Below are 20,140 nucleotides of genomic sequence, written 5' to 3'. Positions count from 1 at the left end.
AATTAAAGAAAAAAACTCACAACGTTTAAACCACAAGCATATGGTTCTGGTCTAAATCTTGTCAGTCATTGGTAAGTCATGTAGCAATATCACCCTGCAGCGTGATAAATTAAAGTGCAGGTGGCTTTGTTTTCTAAATTCACACTAAACAGATGTTCGATACAGTTCGCATCTTCCAATCAATTCTTAGCATAGAAATCTTGATTGTTTGTGGGAACTGAGAGAGTGTGGCATGTTTGTAAGTTTAAACTTGCAACGTGCCTTTATTCTGTGGGAAACATTTTACTTAATTTCATCCTTCTATTTAAGCAGTCTGCCTTCCTTGCTATGAACGTTATTATATGTGTTGCAAACTGCTCAACTGTAAAGATGGCCTGAGTAAAGCTGGGCAGCTCAGGAATGATTTGCAGCGCTACCGCCTACTTCAGATAGAAACCCATGGCAATGAAGAGTCAGCTGTGGGAAGTGGAGGAAACCATCTAGAGCAAAGGACAGGCCAAGGTAGCAAAGGTATGCATATAAATCACGTAACTCTGCAGAGGGGTATTCCTGCCACTTAACCACTGTGACCAGGTCTGACAACTATTGTGGGGATCGGGGTCAGGGCTACAGAATTTTGGCTCCAAGGCTAAGCAGAGGAGGACAAAGATCTGCAGCTGCCTCCTGGGAGCAGGGACGCATAACTTGCTAGAGCACCAGCTCCTGAACTGCCTTGGACAGTCAGTCCTGACCTGGACTGAACAGGCTCCCATACAGCCTTGTCTGACTCTCTGCTAATGGAATCTGATCCTACAAGAGGGCCTTAAAAACTGGGGCCTCTAAAGGTAGTGTTGCAAACTGCGCTTCCTTCTGCTACGAGGAATGATGTGGGACCATTGCATTATTTTAAAATGTCAAGGAATTGGAAAAATATCTTAGTGTGGCTACATACACTATTTCATATACTTAAACATATGTTACACAGCGTTGAAAAAGTAGGTAATTTACTACATGGAACAGAGATTCCGAGAAACTGGAAAAAAGCATCAGAAAATATTTGATATCCTGTGCAGAAAAATTATTTACTAGCTCTGTTATTGATGTCACCAGCAGTATATACTTACATCGTGAACAGACAACCCAAGCCACAGAGGATAGCCATCCTGCTTGACAATATCTTCTAGAAATAAGTGTTGTGATTCACTGTGTACGCTTGCTAAATCACTCCTATTTTGTTTGCATTCTCTCAATGCCTCATACCATGTTAACTTTTTCTGAAGGATCCTGTATGTTCTGTTTCCATGTTGAATAGACTCAGGCAATGGAGGCTTGTACTGTTGGGGTCCTATTCCAAAAAATAAGAAAACAAGTCCTGTGCACTTCATTCATGTTACTAGGAACATAAAGCATTAAAATCCATTTATATAACTCAAGCACTAAAGTGTTCAGTACGAGCCACTTAGATCAAGTAAATTATCTTTTGCTGCTTTGAACACTGTGAGCAGTTGATGGGAGGAGTACAGACACATTCCTCCTGATCAGAGTATTAGAGCAGTGATGCACAGACTGACCATATAACCCCAGAAGCCCGGGACAGCTGTGCCACAGTGTTCCGCTGGGAGCAAAACCACAGCCTTCTATAGCAGGTACTGCAGAACTAGGACTTCAATTACGGCCCTCATCCAACACTCCAATATTACACACAGATCTTCTTTACTACTTACCCCTTTCGATTTTACAGGCGAGAATACTGTACACATTATAGTGATGAGCATGCCAACTTTGAGAATAATTATAAATATCCCAAAAGCCGTCAAGATTTACACCAGCAAAAAAATTGTTCTTCTTTACGTTAGGTCTTCCCAGCCTCCAGTTATTGTAAGTCAGATGAGTTTCATCATACCACTTGAGAACTTTATCTGTGGAAAACATTGCATATTTATTAAAACACTGGCATTATGTATACAAATACCATTTAACTTTAAATATATTAATGACATTAACAGATATTCACTTTGGAAAAAATGCAGTCATACTCTAAGTTACTGTGAATCAGTTCCATATACAATGCTAAATATGTTAGCATTACTCATCCAGGCCCTTTTACGTCCTGCTTTCCAGGGAAATCAAATCTAGACTAAACAGAACATGGTGGACCCAATTATCACTCAATCAGAAAACATATCCAGTTATTTTCTTTTAGAGGATAAATATAAAACATTATTATAGGTTTGCATCAGTTTGACTTTAGTCAAATACTGAAACATGCACTTAAAGCTGAAAACTTTGTCTCCAATCCAGTAATTCAGAAATAAAAACCTTAAACCTTACCGCTGTCATCATAAATCACACCCAGCCAGACCCACATCGCCAGACCACTGAATGAATGAAGCTGCTCAGTAACAAAGTTATTCTCTTCTTCATCGCGAACACTCAGAACAAAGGCTTCTGGGTCTGTTGAAAAAATTTTTAAATTGCTTTCTTACAAATCCACCTTTCAGTTACAAAATAAATTAAAATGTTTTTCCAGTATTGTTGTTAGTTATTACAGACAGGCGAAGAGCGCGTAAAGGCTAGACCTTTATAACATAATAACTGAATTAACAGCGTGAAAACAATTTTCAAAGGTATTATCAACAGTGCTTCCCCTGGTTTTATGCATAACTGAAAGACATCAGCTCCAGAGATATTTGTGGGTCCTCCTGTCACTTCAAGTTGTATGTACTAAAAATTCTCTGCATAGAACATAAAAATATCAATCTTCCATGGTTTTCTTGAACTGCCTAGTAGAGAAACTATTAAGGAAAAGACTGAATTGAAATCAAGTCATGAAAAATAAAAGTTTCTAGAAAGATACATGTCTGAAGTGCCATAAGAAATGGGTTAACGTAAGAAGGGAGCTGTTCTAAGCTTACACTTTGTTCAGGATGGACAGGAAAAGCCCATGTGCTTTTCTGAACTGGACTATTCACAGCCTGTTTACTTTGTTCACCTAAGTGTTCCACACAGCAAGGCAGGGACACACCCCGCCCCGTGAAGTAAATGTGATGGTAAAGCCAGAATGTTGCCAAGGCAGTAACAATTACTATTTAAAATTTGTGCCCTACAAAGAGGAAAAAAACCCCAAACCATGCAATTTTTCAGAGAGCTCAGAATTCAACAGCTCCTAGCCATCTCTAACTCTCCTACCCATGCTCTGGCACTTTCTTATCAGAGTAGTTCAAGGGCAAACAGCACGAGGCAGTACAACACTAATACACGTTTCCAAATGCTACAACCTTTCTCAACACTCGCTCTGCTGTCATTGTAAGAGAGTGACTCTAATCTAAAACTCGTATCAGATACAAGTCGATAAATACCTGTAATATGACAAAGTACTTACTCATTTTCTTGCATAAATGATGAGCTTCTTGAGGCTTCAGTTCTCTCCATCTATTTTTTGTTATTATAAAAGTGTAACAATTGTTTCTAAATGATATCCAGGGTGTATTTTTAATCTTATGTGGGCACTTAACTTGGGTAACTTGTTCATTTTCAGTCTTCTCTAATGAAAGGAAAGAAGGCATTCAGGACATGACTTATTAATAACAATACCTGACACACCACAAACCACTTTCAGGTACCATTTAAAAATACAAAAGACAAATTAAGTGCCATCCTCTAGATGTGCAATACAGTGTTGCTTTCAGTTTCCTCGTGATGGCAATTTTCTTAAAGCAAAAAACCCAACAGTAAGCATTATCAAAGAATACAGATGCTAACAACTTTCCACAATTGTTGTGTTATATAGGTTTAAGAACCTATATCCTACATAAAAAAAACCCTAATCCCTAATAAAAGTGCTAAGTGTGGGCCAATAACTAAAAGCTCCTACTACTTCTCATATGAAGGCAAATCACCATTACAAGTAAGCTATCTCATAGCTGGCAACACATCTTAGTTCTGTGGCTTTATCCAATACTTGAGGAGTGAGAAGGACTCTTCCTGCAGTTGCTTTGACTGCAAGCACAAAACAGTTAAGGATGTCATAATGCCAAGTATACAGTCAGCTGTGACTCAGTGTGTATAATAATGGCTTAACTGTGTCCCCTCGCAGAAAAAAAACCCAAAACCATAACAAGTTATAATGGTCTCATAGGGAAGAAATCTGTGATGATTCCTAAGAAAGATCTTTCTTATTTTTCAGAAAAGGGCTGTGCTACATATGTATCCTCCCCAAAAGACATCCTGCTATATCCCAACCTGTCTTGCTATAATTGGTATATATTTAGAAGGGTTTTGTGAACTGCATGACTTAAATTTACACCCCTCAGTTCAGTGTCTACCTGCTATCTTTCTTCTCCTTGTAGTCACGTCCCTCCTCCCTGTATTGACTTCCATGTCTGAAGAGATTTCAGGAGGTCCCACCCAATATTAAGACTTAAGTAGTAGAGAGGTAAATGAATTTTCTTCCACATGCAAGTGGGAGAGATTAGTATGCAACAATCTTACAGAAACAGTGCAAAGGTAGAATCAGTTGGCAATACGAAGGGTACAGTCTGGCCCACTGCACCCATGACGAATTCATTAGTAACTAACATGGATTAAGACCAACAGGTGCATGGCCCCCTATTTGAAGCTTCTTTCTTCTTTTCATGGCATGCAAATCAGCCTGTCTCAGGAAATGTTTTACTTTTGAAGTTACAATCTGGAATTATCACATATGCTTCATAATACATACATACATACATATAATGCTAGGATACATACTTTCTGATACGTAGCAAATAGCACCTCGATTTTCAGACGAACAGTCAGAAGTTTTCCAGAAGCCATCAGTATCCAGAAACACACATTCTTCGCTTGTTTCTTCATCATTATCAGACCAGCGACTAAAACTAACATGTTTCCCATCCAGCCAGCCATAATGCTTTCCACCCTAGCATTGTATAAGTAAAAGGGATGAGCTTACATGGTAAAACATATTAGGTACAGAAAATGACATGATAATACATTTACATTGGTTAGACATTTACAGTGTCTCTGGTGAGAACTGTAAGTGTTCCACTGCCCTCGCAACCTGATCTGCTGCTCACAATGTAGCAAGCTTTGTTATTTTGTTTTGCGGTTGCAAACATATGAATTTGCTGAAGCATATGGCAAATTATTCAATGGTGATGTTTTACTACGATGCTTATAGAGGAAGGCCTGCCAATGAGATGTTCAAACTGCATCATTTGCACCTGCACATCAGTGGTGGATATAATTATCTGGTCTCGGAAAACTGGTAATATCTGAGACTAAGGGCCAGTCTCAGTTACTCAACACTGAGTTGAAAGTAATCTATTAAATACTTAACTGATTTACTAAATCAGATGTATTCCTGCCCTGGAGGATGCAGGAGGCATAAGAAAAAAACCCCACATACAACAAGCACACCACCTTTTAAGAGTCTTACATTTAAAAGCTTTCTTCAGGAAATCCCCCTGCTGCTTTGTAATTTAGCTTATCGTTTAGTATCTTTCTTTTGTGTCTATAATTCCAGCACCGGAGTAACAAGTTCTGTTGACCAGTTTCATTATAATTTCCTTTCATGTGACTTTTTAATTCTACCCAAATAATTAAGTGTTGCAATAGTGAAAAGCTGGTGCACGCCTGAGTTGTATGCAGCAAAATTAATCATTTCATCTTCACTTACAGATGAAGACTCAGAAGAGGAGTGAAAACAAGTTGTCTGGTTTCCCCATCTTCGCTGAGATTAAATGCCTGCTTCCTTTTAAAAAACATTCTCCATAAAGTATATTCTCAAATTTCTATTTCCCCCCACCTACTTTGCCTAGAAGACTCGGTAGCCCGTTACTGACATAGGAAGATCATAACACAACAGATGCTGACTGAGCACCATTAACCTTTGTAGGTAAGACACTTCTCAAATTCTAACTTTTTTCTTACAATTATCTCAAGACTGATGCGTTTGACAAAGAAGATAGACCCTGCAAGCAAGCCCAAGCCATTTCATTAACAGCTGAGAAAACTCTCAATCAACAGTGAAGATCTTCAAGAAGTACTCTGGCTAATAAAGGCAAAGTAGGTACCTCCTGCATTGATTTTTTCCAAAGACAAAACAAACAGGAGAAAAAAGAAAAACCCACTAACCTATCTCAGGGATGTCTCCCTCTAGGGAGACACAGGCACAATTAACATGAATTAACAACAGACTCTTAAGTTAGGCTTCAGAAACGTACCTCCAGAAGTGTTCAATGATTCATTTTGGATTTTATTTGCCACTTCTGGTTTCTCCCTTTTAAAACTGATTTTGGGTTGTCTTTCTAGAGGGGTACTGTAAACAGTGGTGATGATACCAAACAGCATATTAATTACTCATTTGTTAACAAGAGACAAAGATGATTCAGCAGTCTATGCTGCTGCCACTCTACAATATATCCCTTCATCCTATATTCTGTGAAAAGACCTGTCTCCTCATCATCAATCCATCCAGTACAGTTCAAGAAATATGTAACTTGGAGAACTGAAGATTTAGAACATTAATCTTGAGACCCTCCAGATGTTATCCCTAAATGAAAACAGTTACCCCAGAAATTAATTTTTCATTGCATTTCTTTATCCCAGTTTCTATTTCACACAACTCTAAAAATTACCTTAAGCCACAGTCCAAGGGGAAAACAAAACTTACGTCTCTGCTGAAGAGTCCAATCCACAGCGGGTAGTTATGAAGGGCAGCCTGAACAGCAAGAAAAGCCTGCTGGAACTGATCTGTGATGCTAACCAGATGCATCTTGCTATTTATGCATGCAGCCATTGCATCATTCCAGGATAAATTCTTCAGAATTACCATGTATTGAACATTTTGATAACTCAGTCTTTCATCAAGGACTTGCTCTGTCTGGTTATCAGCAGTTCCTATGTGTAAGAAAGAAATCAAGTTATTAGGTGGTTAAACACTGGAATACATTTTGAACTAACAATTTCTCTGTAACAAACAGAAAAAAGAAAATTCTTAGCCAGTAGATTATGCTAATAACTACAGTCAGAAGCAAATATCTTTGACACTTTAGATAGTTAAAAGTAGCAAATCTAAAAAGATGTGAACTTAAATTGAGAGAAAGATACATAAAAATAGCTTGGCTGAAAGTATTTTTTTTTTCCTAACAGCTACATAATGTTAAGAATTCTATTTATTGAATTAAAACCATATTCTACAATTTTAATGAAATACATGAATGGGAGAGAGTGACCGCTCTCTGCTGCAATACAGCAACAGCTAAACTTGACTCATCTCTGTGGAGCCTGTGCAGCCACGAAACTTGTCTATGCAGATCTCATTACAGCACAGTCCCAGAAGTCCTTACCACCATCCGTGAATATAGTGGGAATTGATTTTGCCTCCACAAGTGCTTAACTAATTGCAGAAAACGCACCTTGCATAGGGAGGCGTACAGTTCACTATTTGTGCTCTAAGCACTGAGTGTTACCACAGTTATCAGCATCATACTTGAAGGCATACAGCTCAGTGATGCATAGCAACTATGGTTAATGAAAGATGCAAACATTCCCACGGACAGTAAATTAAAGCATCCAAACCTGGTAACCCCCAAAATTTTATAGACAACCAGAATTAAATTGGCTCTCCAAGAGGGAAAAAAACCCTGACATTTAAAATATCTCAAGCAGGAAAAGGCTCATTGAGAGAAGAGGAAAAAAGGAAAAAGAAAAAAAAACCTCTATAAATAACAGTATATAAATGGCTGATTGATAGGCTGACACGGCCATTTTCCAAAACACAAGATGACAGAAAATTAACATTAATTTGGTATTTACAGCTTTCAATAGATCAGAAAAGTGACAAGGCTGAAAAAGCAGTTTGTGTCTGCTGCCAAATGCTTTCACTTAGTAAACAGCTACAAAAAAAGAACCATGGAACCAAGGGTGCATCACACATTAAGGGGTACCAAACTGGAAACAAGGTAGTAAGTAAAGCATCCATTTCTGAAAGAAGTAATTGCTGATAATTAACATCTCACAAAGTTCTGCAAATCACAATCATGCCAAGATTTCCAAGGAACATGAATTGTCATCTTCTCTAGGATAAAGCCCTAGGCAGCTTGGACTCTCTCACAGCTGTCCCTGCAACCTGCTGAGGTTCCTTCCAACCCAAGTTATCTTTAGGTCCCCAATACAATGATGACACAAGACTAGACCATACCAGGACACATTCTTTGGTAGTCCAAAACCCTTTCTCCTTACACCTTCTAAGGCTGTGGCAAGGAAGAAGTGCTTAGTATTTTAGTCAACCCAGACTAGTAATATATTGATCTACACAGCTATATTGTCAATCTCCTGTTAACAAAATCCCCCTTTTCAAATTTTTATGACTACATCTTTTCCATCCAGACTTCTAATCTGGACACTTGGAATTTCTGAAGTATCTGACACTGAAATAAAGATTTTTTTTGCATTAAAGGGGGGCTAGGGTCAGGGAAATCTCTTTGCCTACTTGAGAATGAAGAAGGTGGGCATATTCTTAGTGTTTTGCATACCTCTCTGTGGTTTTGGTTTGGCTTTTCTGTTTTTTGGGTTTTTTTTTGGGGGGGTGGGGGTGGTTGGTTGGTTTTTGTTAGTGTTTTGGTTTGGTTTTTTTTAGAAGATATCATCTTAGTTACTTAAAAGGATTATTTACATAAAGGAACATACTCAGAAGTGGGTATGCTGAACATTAGCCCATAGCAGTAATTAAATGCGTATAATGGCGACATGCGTTTGATCTGATTCCAGTAACTGGTATCAACCAACCCACACAGCTACATCAGAATATTATTTTTAGTTCAGATTAAGAAAACCCACTCACGCCAACAGATCCGCACAAAGCTACTGAATGCTGTATCACTCCTATTATCATTCTCTATGTATGGTTTGCTCTGGGGAGACTGATTTCAACATTAAGAGTACATGATACGTCATATTCTAATACTGCTAAAAACCAAAGGATATGTTTAAGGAGGATGGAAATATTGTAGGATTCCTTCCCAGGACTTCTCACTTTCAGAGTTCTGAAGAGGAAAAAGGAGTCACTTCTTCTACCCCTTGATCTGCATGACCACTACACCCACAGAATGTTAAAGCCCTGTCTGCTGAAGTATTGCTTCACTGAAACAACACAAACTCTCCCAGGAAAACAGATTCCCTCTGAACTGGACTAAGAAAAATAAAAGGGAAAATTCTGAATAGCTGACAAATTAGGTTCCAGATGATCCTCCACAATTTTTTTTTTTAATTTTCAAAATTTAACTACTCAGTCTCTACAATAATCTTGCTCTTCAAGTGCAACAATTTACAGGCATTAAAAGGTCTCCTGGCATACACATCTTAACTGTGAACTCTGGCTTTAATTTATTTTGACTCTTCAGACTTACCTATAGGCCGCTGGCATATACCCAAGAAGTGCCTGTCAGCACAAGCAGTGAAATTCCATGTTCCAACATACTGTGATTTGGGATCATTAAGGATTACACCGCACTGATTGTTAAATTCTTCATCAAAAAGCTGAAAACCAGAGATATGGTTATCAGACTCAAATAAGGCATAAACATACTTTAGTAGAGAGGGTGAAGTAACATGAGGCTAGGAGAACTCGAGCTGTCTGAACTTGTTTAAGCAGTTTCAAAGGAGTGATGCAATTCAGCTTACCAATTTTACAAACACTACCAGGTGCCTGGTCTCAAAAGGAATTCTTAAGTTAAATAAAGGGGAGAATATTAAATGAAGTGATTTTAAACTTAAAATAAATCTGATTTGTAGTGTGGTTCGATTACGTTTATTATGCTTGCTGCTCTACCCAAGGTGAAGCAAAGTACCAACATATAACGGTTTACAAATGCATTCTAAGTGTAACTGAACCAAGAATTATTGATGACAGCTTTTTGATGACTGTTTTCATCTGGTCTTTAAATTGCAAACAGAAGTTCCAAAAGAGTCATTAAACAGTTGCTTCAGCTTTTCTTGTTCACCCTTCAGTGCTTTGTATGTTAGGTCAGAAGCTGTCATCCTGTTAAAGGTAAACAGAACTCCCTTACTGTCATTCACCTTTTTTTTGCCAGTTAAAACCAGTAACTGGGGGATTTGGTCTGTTCCATATTTATTTTTTTTATTTTTGGTAATGCAGTCAATATTACAAATGTCCTTACTCAATAGTCAAGGGAAGTCAAAAGTCAGAACTTACGTCCAGTGGAATTTTCCTTAATCTTCCTGTCAGGAGTGGGTGAAAGTTACTATACAACAGTCTGCTCTCATCTATCCATTTGTTTTCCCTTGTGCTGAACAGAAACTGCAAACCAATCCAAATATCTTTTGGCATACCAGGAAGCAAGGATGTTATATAATCTGTTGGGCAGAACAGTAAATGTACATATTGTGGTTCAGACAACAACAGTGAACATCTGAAAAGACACATAAATAAGATAATGCAACCCCTGTTTGTATTAACTCAATCATCCCTTCCTTCTGTAAGATAACACCTTTCATGTTGATTTTATTGGAAAGGAGCAGACTTGGCATTTCTTCTCCAAATTCTCAGCTGAGGAGCAGGTACTGGATTTTAGCTGTTTCTCTGCCCACTACTTTGTATTCTTGCACTGAAAATCAAAATTTCAGAAGCTGCTTTTCCACAGGTCTGAGAGACCTTCTATTGTCCACCTGCAGAGATAACAGAAGAGCTCCCTCCCACCCTCTCTGAATTGATGGGGGAGGTCTTATCTCCCATCTTCCTCTCCTACTGACCATAAATCAGAACCATTTCTTGGATTCTGGCAGCATTTGCCCACCCCACCATCAAAGAAAGCAGGACCAGACAAAAGAAGTCAGGTTTAGTTGGAAAAAACATTGAGCCAGGAAAACCTTAAACCAGGCCCCTTGGAACGAGCATTCTGGCACGAAAAAATGGGCTTCAGTAACCCCCAGGCACCAAAGGCACTCGCTGAGTCTGTCTAGATTGGGAAGACAAATTGGAAGCTATGTAATTAGCTACTGCTGAAATGTCTTAACTATTGGCCACATGCCAGACTAGCCGCAGCCTATTTTCTGAGCTAGACAAAGGCACTGAAGATTTAGGGGGCTAGCCACCACCTCATGCCACCGGGAGGAGCAGAAGCAGCCCACAGAAAGAGATATGTTTCTTTAAGAGGACGGTGCCTTCTTTCCATATATGTGGCCTCCACTACAGGGGGGAACGAAAACAAACAAGAAACAGTAACAAACACTTCCATATGCATAAAACCAGGCAAAAAGATCTTGCTATGTAGCACTTCAGAATGGCTATGCTTTGACAATCTTGAAAGCATCCAAAAAGAACAGGTCACAGATATGAATATTCCTGTGTGGTTACAACCCTATTTCTCCCCAATAAGTGCAGTAAAAAAAAAAAATAAAAATTAAAAAACCATTCAGCTGCTGCCTGCAGGTAGACTAGTGGCCTCCCTAGTCTACTTTCCACATTCCATGGGGCAAGAGGTTATTTGCTTATAAAGCAAATATGCACCATGCGCACTGCAGAATTCAACGGAGCTCCTTCAGATGTACCTGCAGAGAACTGTTAGCTATCCACAAGACTGTAAATGCAAATACAGCTGTCTCATTCATCAGTTTATCACTGAACATTACTTGTAGCCAATGTGAACGCAATTCTTCCTTGCTGCATTTACTTCAGTTACTCTAGCCTACATGTCAGCTGAGAGGCCGGTCCCAAAGGTGGAACTCTGTGTTTTGCAGTCTCGCTGCCTTCCATCCTCCTACACTGCTCTGGAGAGCTTGCAGGTTGTCAGTTTAGACACACTGCCACCTTAAGTTGCCCAGCACACTTAGACACGAAGGTCCTATGTGCTCAGGCAGGCACTGTGTTTGCCATCTAGGTCCCGCACAGACAGCTGAGCTTGCCTTGGAAACCTAAGCTGGTTTTTATAGTGCAAAGTCTACAGTCTTAGTTATGTTTTAACTTGGAAAGCAAAATGTGGGAATTCTTCACTCAGTGGTGACCCTTTTAGCCTCAATCTTTAATACAAGGTTTTACAATTTTTTATTTTTAGAACCGGTTAAGCTCATACAGAGAAGCTGCTCTTCAAACTGGCTCAAATGTCTACTGACTGCATTTCCATGTTAGGTTTCCAGTGATGCAAACAACAATAGACAGCACATTTTTAACTGGTCTTGGATTTTTAGAATGCTCCCAGTATGCCTCTAGATAACCAAGTGATTTTACACTCAAGTTCTTAAGCAGAACTATACTGAACTTGGAAGAGAAGCCGCATACCAAAAGTGCCCCCAGCTCACCATCGTACCTTGCTCAGCTTGATTCGAGATAGATGGAAGAGAGCCTCCAAAAGTTACACACTTTTCATTAGCTGCACTGAATGTTAAATATTCAGGCTTCATCTTTAGAAAACACTGCAAAATAAACATAATGAAACTGGTTTTCATCATACCATTGCTTCCCAAGAAATAACTCATAAGAAAATGTTCTTAAAACAACCCTGAAAACTCGCTACTTATTTCCTGCAATAACATATAATTACTTTCCTCAGAAAGCAAGGGAACTGATCCTAGCTACACACATTTCTTATTAGATTCAACAGAACAGCTAAATATAAAATAATCCCACTGACTAACTCCCCCTTCACTGAAGATTAAAATTCAGTAATTTTTAATTGGCTACATCAAGATCATGTACTGTTTTAAGAATGAGAATTCACACGTGAACTCTGAAGTCAGATAGAGTTGGGCCAGGAACCTGTATTGTAATAATAACCTATTGGGAGAAACTACACGGGAACTCAAAAGCTATGTTCTGCAACGATGTGAAGTAGATTTGCAAACCTTGGCACAATGTAATATGCAGATCTGACACACAGTCCTTATGGGCCGAATAACAGCGGGCAAAGTAACAGCACACTCACTAAAACTTTAGATGACTGCCTTAAAACATAGTATATGTTTTATATACTATATACTATACTATGGCTTCTGACCTGTTGGTTCATTTTTAAAAGCTGCCTCTAATTCTTAAGTGAGTTAAGTCCTTAAGGCAACTTAGGAAGTAGAGTGCCTGCCAGCTTGCTGCCTGCCTATGATTACTCAGTGAGAGAATCAAGACACTTCTTCCTTCCTCCAAAGCAGAGCCCAAGATTAGACAATATAACCAATGTTCTTGGACCTAAACTTGCATTGAAAGGCTGAAAGTTACTGCTTTGAAATTAAGAAATCATCAGCCCTGAATAAGAGACAGCGAAGTGGGGAACTTGATTTTAATCAGTACACACCATTTTCAAAAGCCACCTCCTAGTCCATTCCTGAACACAGGGGCTACCTCCTCACCTCTTTCAGCCAGGCACTCTAGCTTAATGGATTATGAAAAACAGGTAAGTTTGATTGATCTGTATTATCTCTGTACCTTATTCCGGAACCGACCCCAACCTTTTGGGCATTTTCCTCTAACCGGGCGGTAACTGGGATCGTGTTTCTCTAGTAAGGAGGCATTATTTTTTTCACAGATGAAGGGCAGCTTCACATTACAGTTAACTGGGTAGTCTGCAGAAATAGAAGTTGTAAAAAAAGTTACGTGGTAAGGCCTATCACACTCCAAATTGCCATCCGTACTTCATGACATGACAAAGACCAGTCTGAAGTGAAGCCCTTCTCAGTGCAACCACAGTGAAGTACTATGCAATCTAAAGCATTAAAATTAACATGAGAGTAAAAGACAAACGTAAACGCTTTATGCCAGACAGTAATACATTATTCCTAAAGATCCAGAGTCTGATCCCTTACTTCCAGTAGTAACACTTCATATAGGCAGAGACAGCTTCAAAACAGAAAAATCATGAAATAAGATTTGGAATATGAGGACTAATCTCATATTCTACCATACAGAGTATGTGACCAAAAGGTCATTAAAGCTAAAAAGAATCTGGCCTGTACTGCTCTACATCACTCCTACAATAACTGGACTGGCTTCCTAGTCAGCAGCCATTTTTGGCTAATAGGGGTGAAAACAGATTGCCAGCATACAACAGAATAATGGGAAAAATGTGCTTTAAAGTGGAAATAGTAGTAGACAAGAGGAACTCCAAGGATTATGCATTTTCCCCAATATAAAACAATGATGGAAAAATAAGAAGCTTCAAGTACCGTGGATTTCCATTGCTTTGTGTACCTCTTCCAGTACGACTCCATTACCAAGTGAAATCTGCACCTCCAGATGCATATGCAAGTATTCAGTCAAGCTCCTCTAATTAAAACAACTTTAAGACTTAAATTCCTGAGTCCCGAGTACGTAGCATAAACACAGAAAGGTAACCACCAAAACCAGATTTCACCTGATTAATTCATGTCACAAAAAATGACGATCAATCACAAAAATCTGTCATCTGAATTCAGGTTTGCCTCTGGTGTTCAAGAAATTTTACCATGGCTTCTACCATAAGTAAGAAATAAATGATTCAAAATTCAGATTATCAAGAAGCCACTCACTCCTAATTCTACATCATTTTGCATTCGATGTAAGAGTTTGGGCAGAATAGTAATTACTTTTTTTTTTCCCCAATAATGACAGAAAGGAGTGAAAAAAATAGAAACAGCCTTACCTCTATACCAGTTCTTTCTGGAAACATACCAGCAATCTCTCAGGAATCGATCATGGAAGCGTGAAAATAACTGTAAACTGGATACAAATATTTCAGAGTCAATCTCCAATCCAATGTGATCTTCAAGTGGAAACTGTGATAGCAACAGAGCCAGTGCAAACAAAGATTTGGGCTGGTAACTGTTTCTAAGAGATGCCCTACAACACTGGAAAGGTCAGAGGGGGAAAAAACTAGACTAGGAACAAATATGTGGTAGGTTCAGTAGGTATGTATTGTGCCCAAATAAATTTTGTTGAGATCTGCAGAACGAGGAGGGTAGGAGGGTATTTATCACCATGCTGCAATTGCAGCACACTGTCAGGACAAGTGAGGAGAATGGGCAGCGGCCCATTTTATTTTCACAGTAGTATACTGCTATAGGATTCTGGAAAGTGAAGAATTTTCCTTGTAAGAAGCCACCGATTGCTCGCTGCAGCCATGAACGGCACAATGCAGGTTTGCTGTGAATCATCTCAGCTCTGCAGGGCTGTAATATAAGCCCTTCAAGACTCTGGCACTGCCTAACTGGAAAAGTGATGTCTTAAACAAATTTCCCATTCTCTGTTCTCAGGTATTTCTCATGTCCTCAGAGCCAACAGAAGGATTTTTTTCAGAACTTTTTTTTCAGTTCCCCAATTATTAACAGAACATAGAAGGCTTAAAAAAATGCAATAAAGGTATGTCAAAGATCAACCCAATACACTAGCTACTAGACCACAGATTTCAAGGATTCACATGACAAGATAGCCTGAAATACAGAGGCTCTGACAGATGCACAGGAAATGAGATTATGAATTCAGTTATTAGTAAGTTATTATGAATTAAACTTTTGATGCCGATAATGCTTGTAATGGGAATAGAACCCCGAATTTAGCAGTTAATTAAAATATTTCAATAATATTTTGAAATATACTCACTTTCTAATTGTACACCCATACTGTCTTAACTGCTATATGCACTACATAGTTCTGCTCCCTCTGTTTTAGGTACTCTATGACCTAAGTTTAGCACAGCAAGAACAGATGCAAGTACATGTGAACAAAACAAGAGAACAGTGGTCACTGAATAATGCTGAATTTTTTTCCAGATTAGTTCAAATTATTTTTCTTACTTCTTTGAGATGATACAGAAGTAACCTTTCACAATTTTGGGGATAAATTATTTTCCTTTGGAAACTATTCTAGTTAAATATATTCCCAAAAAGCAAAAAAAAAAAGCTTACAATAAAGCATCCCATAATTATTCTACATACGGTGAATGATAGCTGTAGCCATAATCAATGAACTTCAGCCACCACTTCTGTTCACTGTTTGATAACTGTGGAAATAAAGAAAAAAACCCCAGTATTTTACAACCCATAGAGAAAGAGCTCCAGACTCTACTAAGGATAAATCAATGACAAAATTAATTTTGCTTTAAAATGTTCTAAAATATGCAGGAATTAATATTCTTCAGCAATAGGAAAGGATACAGTAAAAGACCAATATGCCATGTAGATGGACCCCTGCAACTACTAGAAAAAAAACGGAGGCAGTGGGTTTGGGTTGGTTTTTTTTTTCTCCATGTTGTTAAGGCTACTCTTAATTTTAAATTTTTTTTACAAAACTGACATCAAAATAATTCTCTTTCAACTCATCTTTTCCTTTTAAGTACAATTAAAAACTATTAAGGCCAAGAAAAATAAAGAAATTAAGGATTAACATTTTCTAATGAAAAAACTGGCAAGAAAATTTCCCATTAGTGGAAAGTATCTGTTAGACAGATTACACCCCCTTACCTTTTCTATTTGAGACAGTATTGTCCGAAGTTTTGGGTAAGACTCCACAGAGGCTAAATCACTATCATTTTTCTGACAGTAGAAAATAGCTTCCTGGAAGCTCAGGTTTTTATCCGGTACAAACCACAGCTCTGCTCCATCAACAACAAGTGGGGCTCCATGAATTCCAATTTCATCTATGCAGAAGAAATACCACATGCATAAGAAATCAATTCTGAAAAACTCATTCGCTATTTTTCTGAATGTAATAGGAAATTTCAGTTTGATACTGGGAAAGAGCCAACACTCCTTGCATTCTGAGCTCTCTCAGAATCAAATTTAACTAGTCATGACCTTTGCTGGTATCAAACAGGTATTACAGTAATAAAATAACAAAACTAACAAAAGAATTAACAACTATATACATGTAGCAGAATATGCAAAAAGTCAGTTTACCTGGTATATACCACTCGGGTGTCTTTGGAGTGCTACCTGTCCAGGAAAAAAGGAATAGTTACTTCAAGATTACCTTCTACAAGACTGTGGTCACCAATAATGGAAACAATGAATTGTACTCATGCTTCTCAGTATGCATAATAGAAAAAAAATAAAAGGAGAAGGAAAACATACACAGGTTTAATAAAGTAAGCTGATGTAAAACTAATGGGAGTTTGGCACACCTCAATCTTAAATATCTGTGGGTTTTTTTCTTCCAAGCAGAATACAAAGTATTCAATCCATCACTACCTCCCCACAACAAGGAAGTTTCATCCCCTGAAATGCCTTTTAATGAAGAACCAAAATGTAAAAGCCTACTGGATTACAGTACTTTTCATACTGCCTGGAGAAATGTGGATCTGTGCAGATATGCCATGACATTCTTTTGTATTCCCAGTCCTCTGTCTCACTATAACGAAGAGTTAGTACACAGTTTTACCAGAAGGCAGCTAACTCACCTAAGGCTGAAGCAAACTGTAGACCCAAGATCTCTGTAGTAACAAATATTACTAAGAAAAATTAAGTGAAGTCCACAAAGGCTGCAACTCAGTGGCTTATATCACCTCACTTAATAAGAAGCCACTTCTCACTTCATGGGACAAGACAGAATATGGGAGCAGTGATACTGCATCCTCCTCATGGTCATTTTCCGATACATTTTTGAATGTTTTAAGTGCATGTCTGTTTGTATGTGACACAGGTGAGACATCTCACGTGCTGTCCTCTTAACAGTTCAGAGAGGAAATGATAAAATACTGTTTGTGAAGTTTCCGAGTTTAGGCAAAATTGTCAACGCAGTGATAATAAACTCTTTTATATGAATAAATGGATATAACAGCAGTTTACCTTTTGTTATCTGGCAGACCCATTCAAGTTTAGCTTCACAATCGAAAGGCTTGAAGTAAAATTCCAGGTCTCTGCCTTCATGAAAATAAAATCTCCAAAACGATCTCCTTGAAAACTGCGAGGTCTGTATAAAAGCAGAAACAGAGAACTGAGTGAGTATGGCATAGGCCTCTGAAATGTAAAATGAAACTATTAAAAAGGCACTTTGGAAAAGTCAGTGTGTTTTACTGTGGTGCTAGTCTCACAACTTATTTTGCAAAAAATGAGCAGATACAACTGTAACTCCCCACAGTAGCCAGTCTTGTGAAGCGGTTAGGTAAAGGGCCCCTTCAAACTGCTCTCCTCTTTTCTAAAATCCTTAGTAGCTTAATGCCAACAAATTCTCAGCCTGGGATCACGAACACAGGAAAAGAGCACGAGGGGAAATGGCTGTCAACAGAAGCAAAAGGATGCAACTATCCTTTCCTTCAGTAAATCCTAAAAGCTGAGGTGATTCTGATTAAGTTAAAGGAGTGGACGGTACTGTAATGATCTCATAAAAATCAGGTGATGCTTCAGAAAAGTTAAAGGCCATTTTAAAACTCATGCCATCAAAACTAAATTAAGCAATGAAGAACTAGGAATTAAGCAGAGGCCTGAATCAGAAACCAGACGTGCCACTTACAGTCTAACTTCACAAGTAAACAAGGAAATACACACAAACACAAACACACACTCTATCCGGGCTACAGCATTCCCCTACTTCAGGCTTCAAACTTTTTAATTTGCAGTTCAGAAAAACTAATCTAAATTTTAAAAAACTAGTAGGGCTCTGTTCACTTTTTTGGTTTACACTGCGTGTTACATCCTTAAGTGTTATGTGTAATATACAAGACATACACGGTATGGCATTATGCAATAGAAAATAGCATTGTTACTAAATATTCTGCAGTTCAAAAGAAGTCTTACGAAAGGTTACCATTAGCACAGCACTTGGTACATAAAAAAATTGCTTGAATAAGGGAAAATCAATAATAGCTGTAGACTGATAAAGGGAACACTAGTAACTTTTTCACGATGCAAAGAAAACATCCCAGCACTAAACCTAAATCCAATATATGGCTGGCAGAAGTATTTTTTCGAAGTACTTCCATGTAAAAATATGCATGCTATTATTAGAAACCTGGAAACTAACCTTTAATGCAGCACAGTCTCTTGTATCATATTCGTCTTCCAGATAATCGAGCGGCATAACGACACTAGTTACCTACAGAATAACAGGATGAAGCAATTATTACTTTACAACTATTTTTGTTATGGTAATCCCCAGAGATAACCGTTCAAACCTGGGATCCCATTACATTTATCACTTTTAAAATATGTGTTAAATGGCAGTTACTGTGTACCTGTTGTTATGGCAGGGGAGAGGGAAAGAACTCACAATTTCGGGCAAATCAGTTACAGTGAAGAAGATATTTTTGGAGAAGTCTTACACAGCAAGGAGATGAAATGATAAACCCTCCCCTCTGTCGAGGCATGAAGGTATCTTGTTCTCTCCACCAGTTTTTAGATGTCTACTACTATATTTCTGTTGAAATGTTTTAATGCAATACAGACAGAAATCAGGGTTAATCTTATTAAAGATATGTTTTTAATTAGAAATCTGCCGGGATGGCAGCTCTTAAGTGCACAATCTTCTTCTGAATTATTCATCTGTTGAAGGATCTGCCATATTTTAATTAAAATATTTATCAGTTTGTTTTCAATCCGGTCCAAACTGAAACAAATCAGGACATGATATTTATGGATTAAAAGTCAACTTACAGGTTTATCATCACTCCATTGCCAGGTTCCCAAAGAATCTGGACTCCTCTTATTCATTCCAATCCATACCCATCTGTCATTGCTGTAAATAAACAAGATAAAATCTTAAACCAAGTTTATGGTTCATCTTATTTAATAGAAAGACTGACTTATGTCATGGCATTACTTAGGATCAAGCAGCAAAATCAAAGCTTTATTTCTGCAAGTTGCAGCAGTTCAAAGAGAGAACGGGTATAAGGGCTAGGACCTCTTCTGCACTTTTCTTTAAGAAGATCTGTAAGTTGTCTTTCCCTGATCATAGAGAAAACTAACTAAATCAGGTAATTCCTTTGTTTGCTGCATCATCACTCCATCAGTTGTCACTCAATATAAAGGTCTCTTTTCTACACTTTTCTTCCAAAATCATACGCACTATTTGGCTTGCCTCTCTTTCTCTTGTCGATATCAGATCATCTCTCTCTGCACCACCAGCTCAAATACACCCTTCCTCAAACCACACAAGAACTACTCATACAGAATAACTGGCTTTGTATTTCCCTTATGTTTGTCAGTGATACAAAACAAACCAAGCATGGGCACATATTTCAGTTAC

At 38.2% G+C, this 20,140-nt stretch overlaps 1 protein-coding gene across 1 annotated transcript in view; it reads right to left on the bottom strand.

Annotated features, from left to right (window-relative positions):
- The window catches only part of LY75 (lymphocyte antigen 75), a 46,495-nt gene that overhangs the window by 6,659 nt on the left and 19,696 nt on the right, over positions 1-20,140 (bottom strand). Inside the window, exons 14-30 of the mRNA XM_055718474.1 lie at positions 19,549-19,630; positions 18,920-18,991; positions 17,746-17,869; positions 16,858-16,893; positions 16,423-16,598; positions 15,898-15,962; positions 14,607-14,683; positions 13,415-13,551; positions 12,306-12,411; positions 10,196-10,356; positions 9,390-9,519; positions 6,653-6,879; positions 4,729-4,897; positions 3,362-3,523; positions 2,311-2,433; positions 1,704-1,898; positions 1,104-1,324 (exon numbers count right to left, since the gene is read on the bottom strand). Of these exons, the coding sequence (XP_055574449.1) occupies positions 1,104-1,324; positions 1,704-1,898; positions 2,311-2,433; positions 3,362-3,523; positions 4,729-4,897; positions 6,653-6,879; positions 9,390-9,519; positions 10,196-10,356; positions 12,306-12,411; positions 13,415-13,551; positions 14,607-14,683; positions 15,898-15,962; positions 16,423-16,598; positions 16,858-16,893; positions 17,746-17,869; positions 18,920-18,991; positions 19,549-19,630 (2,263 nt within the window). The remainder of the gene's footprint in view (positions 1-1,103; positions 1,325-1,703; positions 1,899-2,310; positions 2,434-3,361; positions 3,524-4,728; positions 4,898-6,652; positions 6,880-9,389; positions 9,520-10,195; positions 10,357-12,305; positions 12,412-13,414; positions 13,552-14,606; positions 14,684-15,897; positions 15,963-16,422; positions 16,599-16,857; positions 16,894-17,745; positions 17,870-18,919; positions 18,992-19,548; positions 19,631-20,140) is intronic.

This window comes from Falco cherrug, chromosome 8, assembly GCF_023634085.1.
Source record: "Falco cherrug isolate bFalChe1 chromosome 8, bFalChe1.pri, whole genome shotgun sequence".
Taxonomy (NCBI): Eukaryota; Metazoa; Chordata; class Aves; order Falconiformes; family Falconidae; genus Falco; species Falco cherrug.
This window is presented reverse-complemented; position numbering and strand designations above follow the sequence as displayed.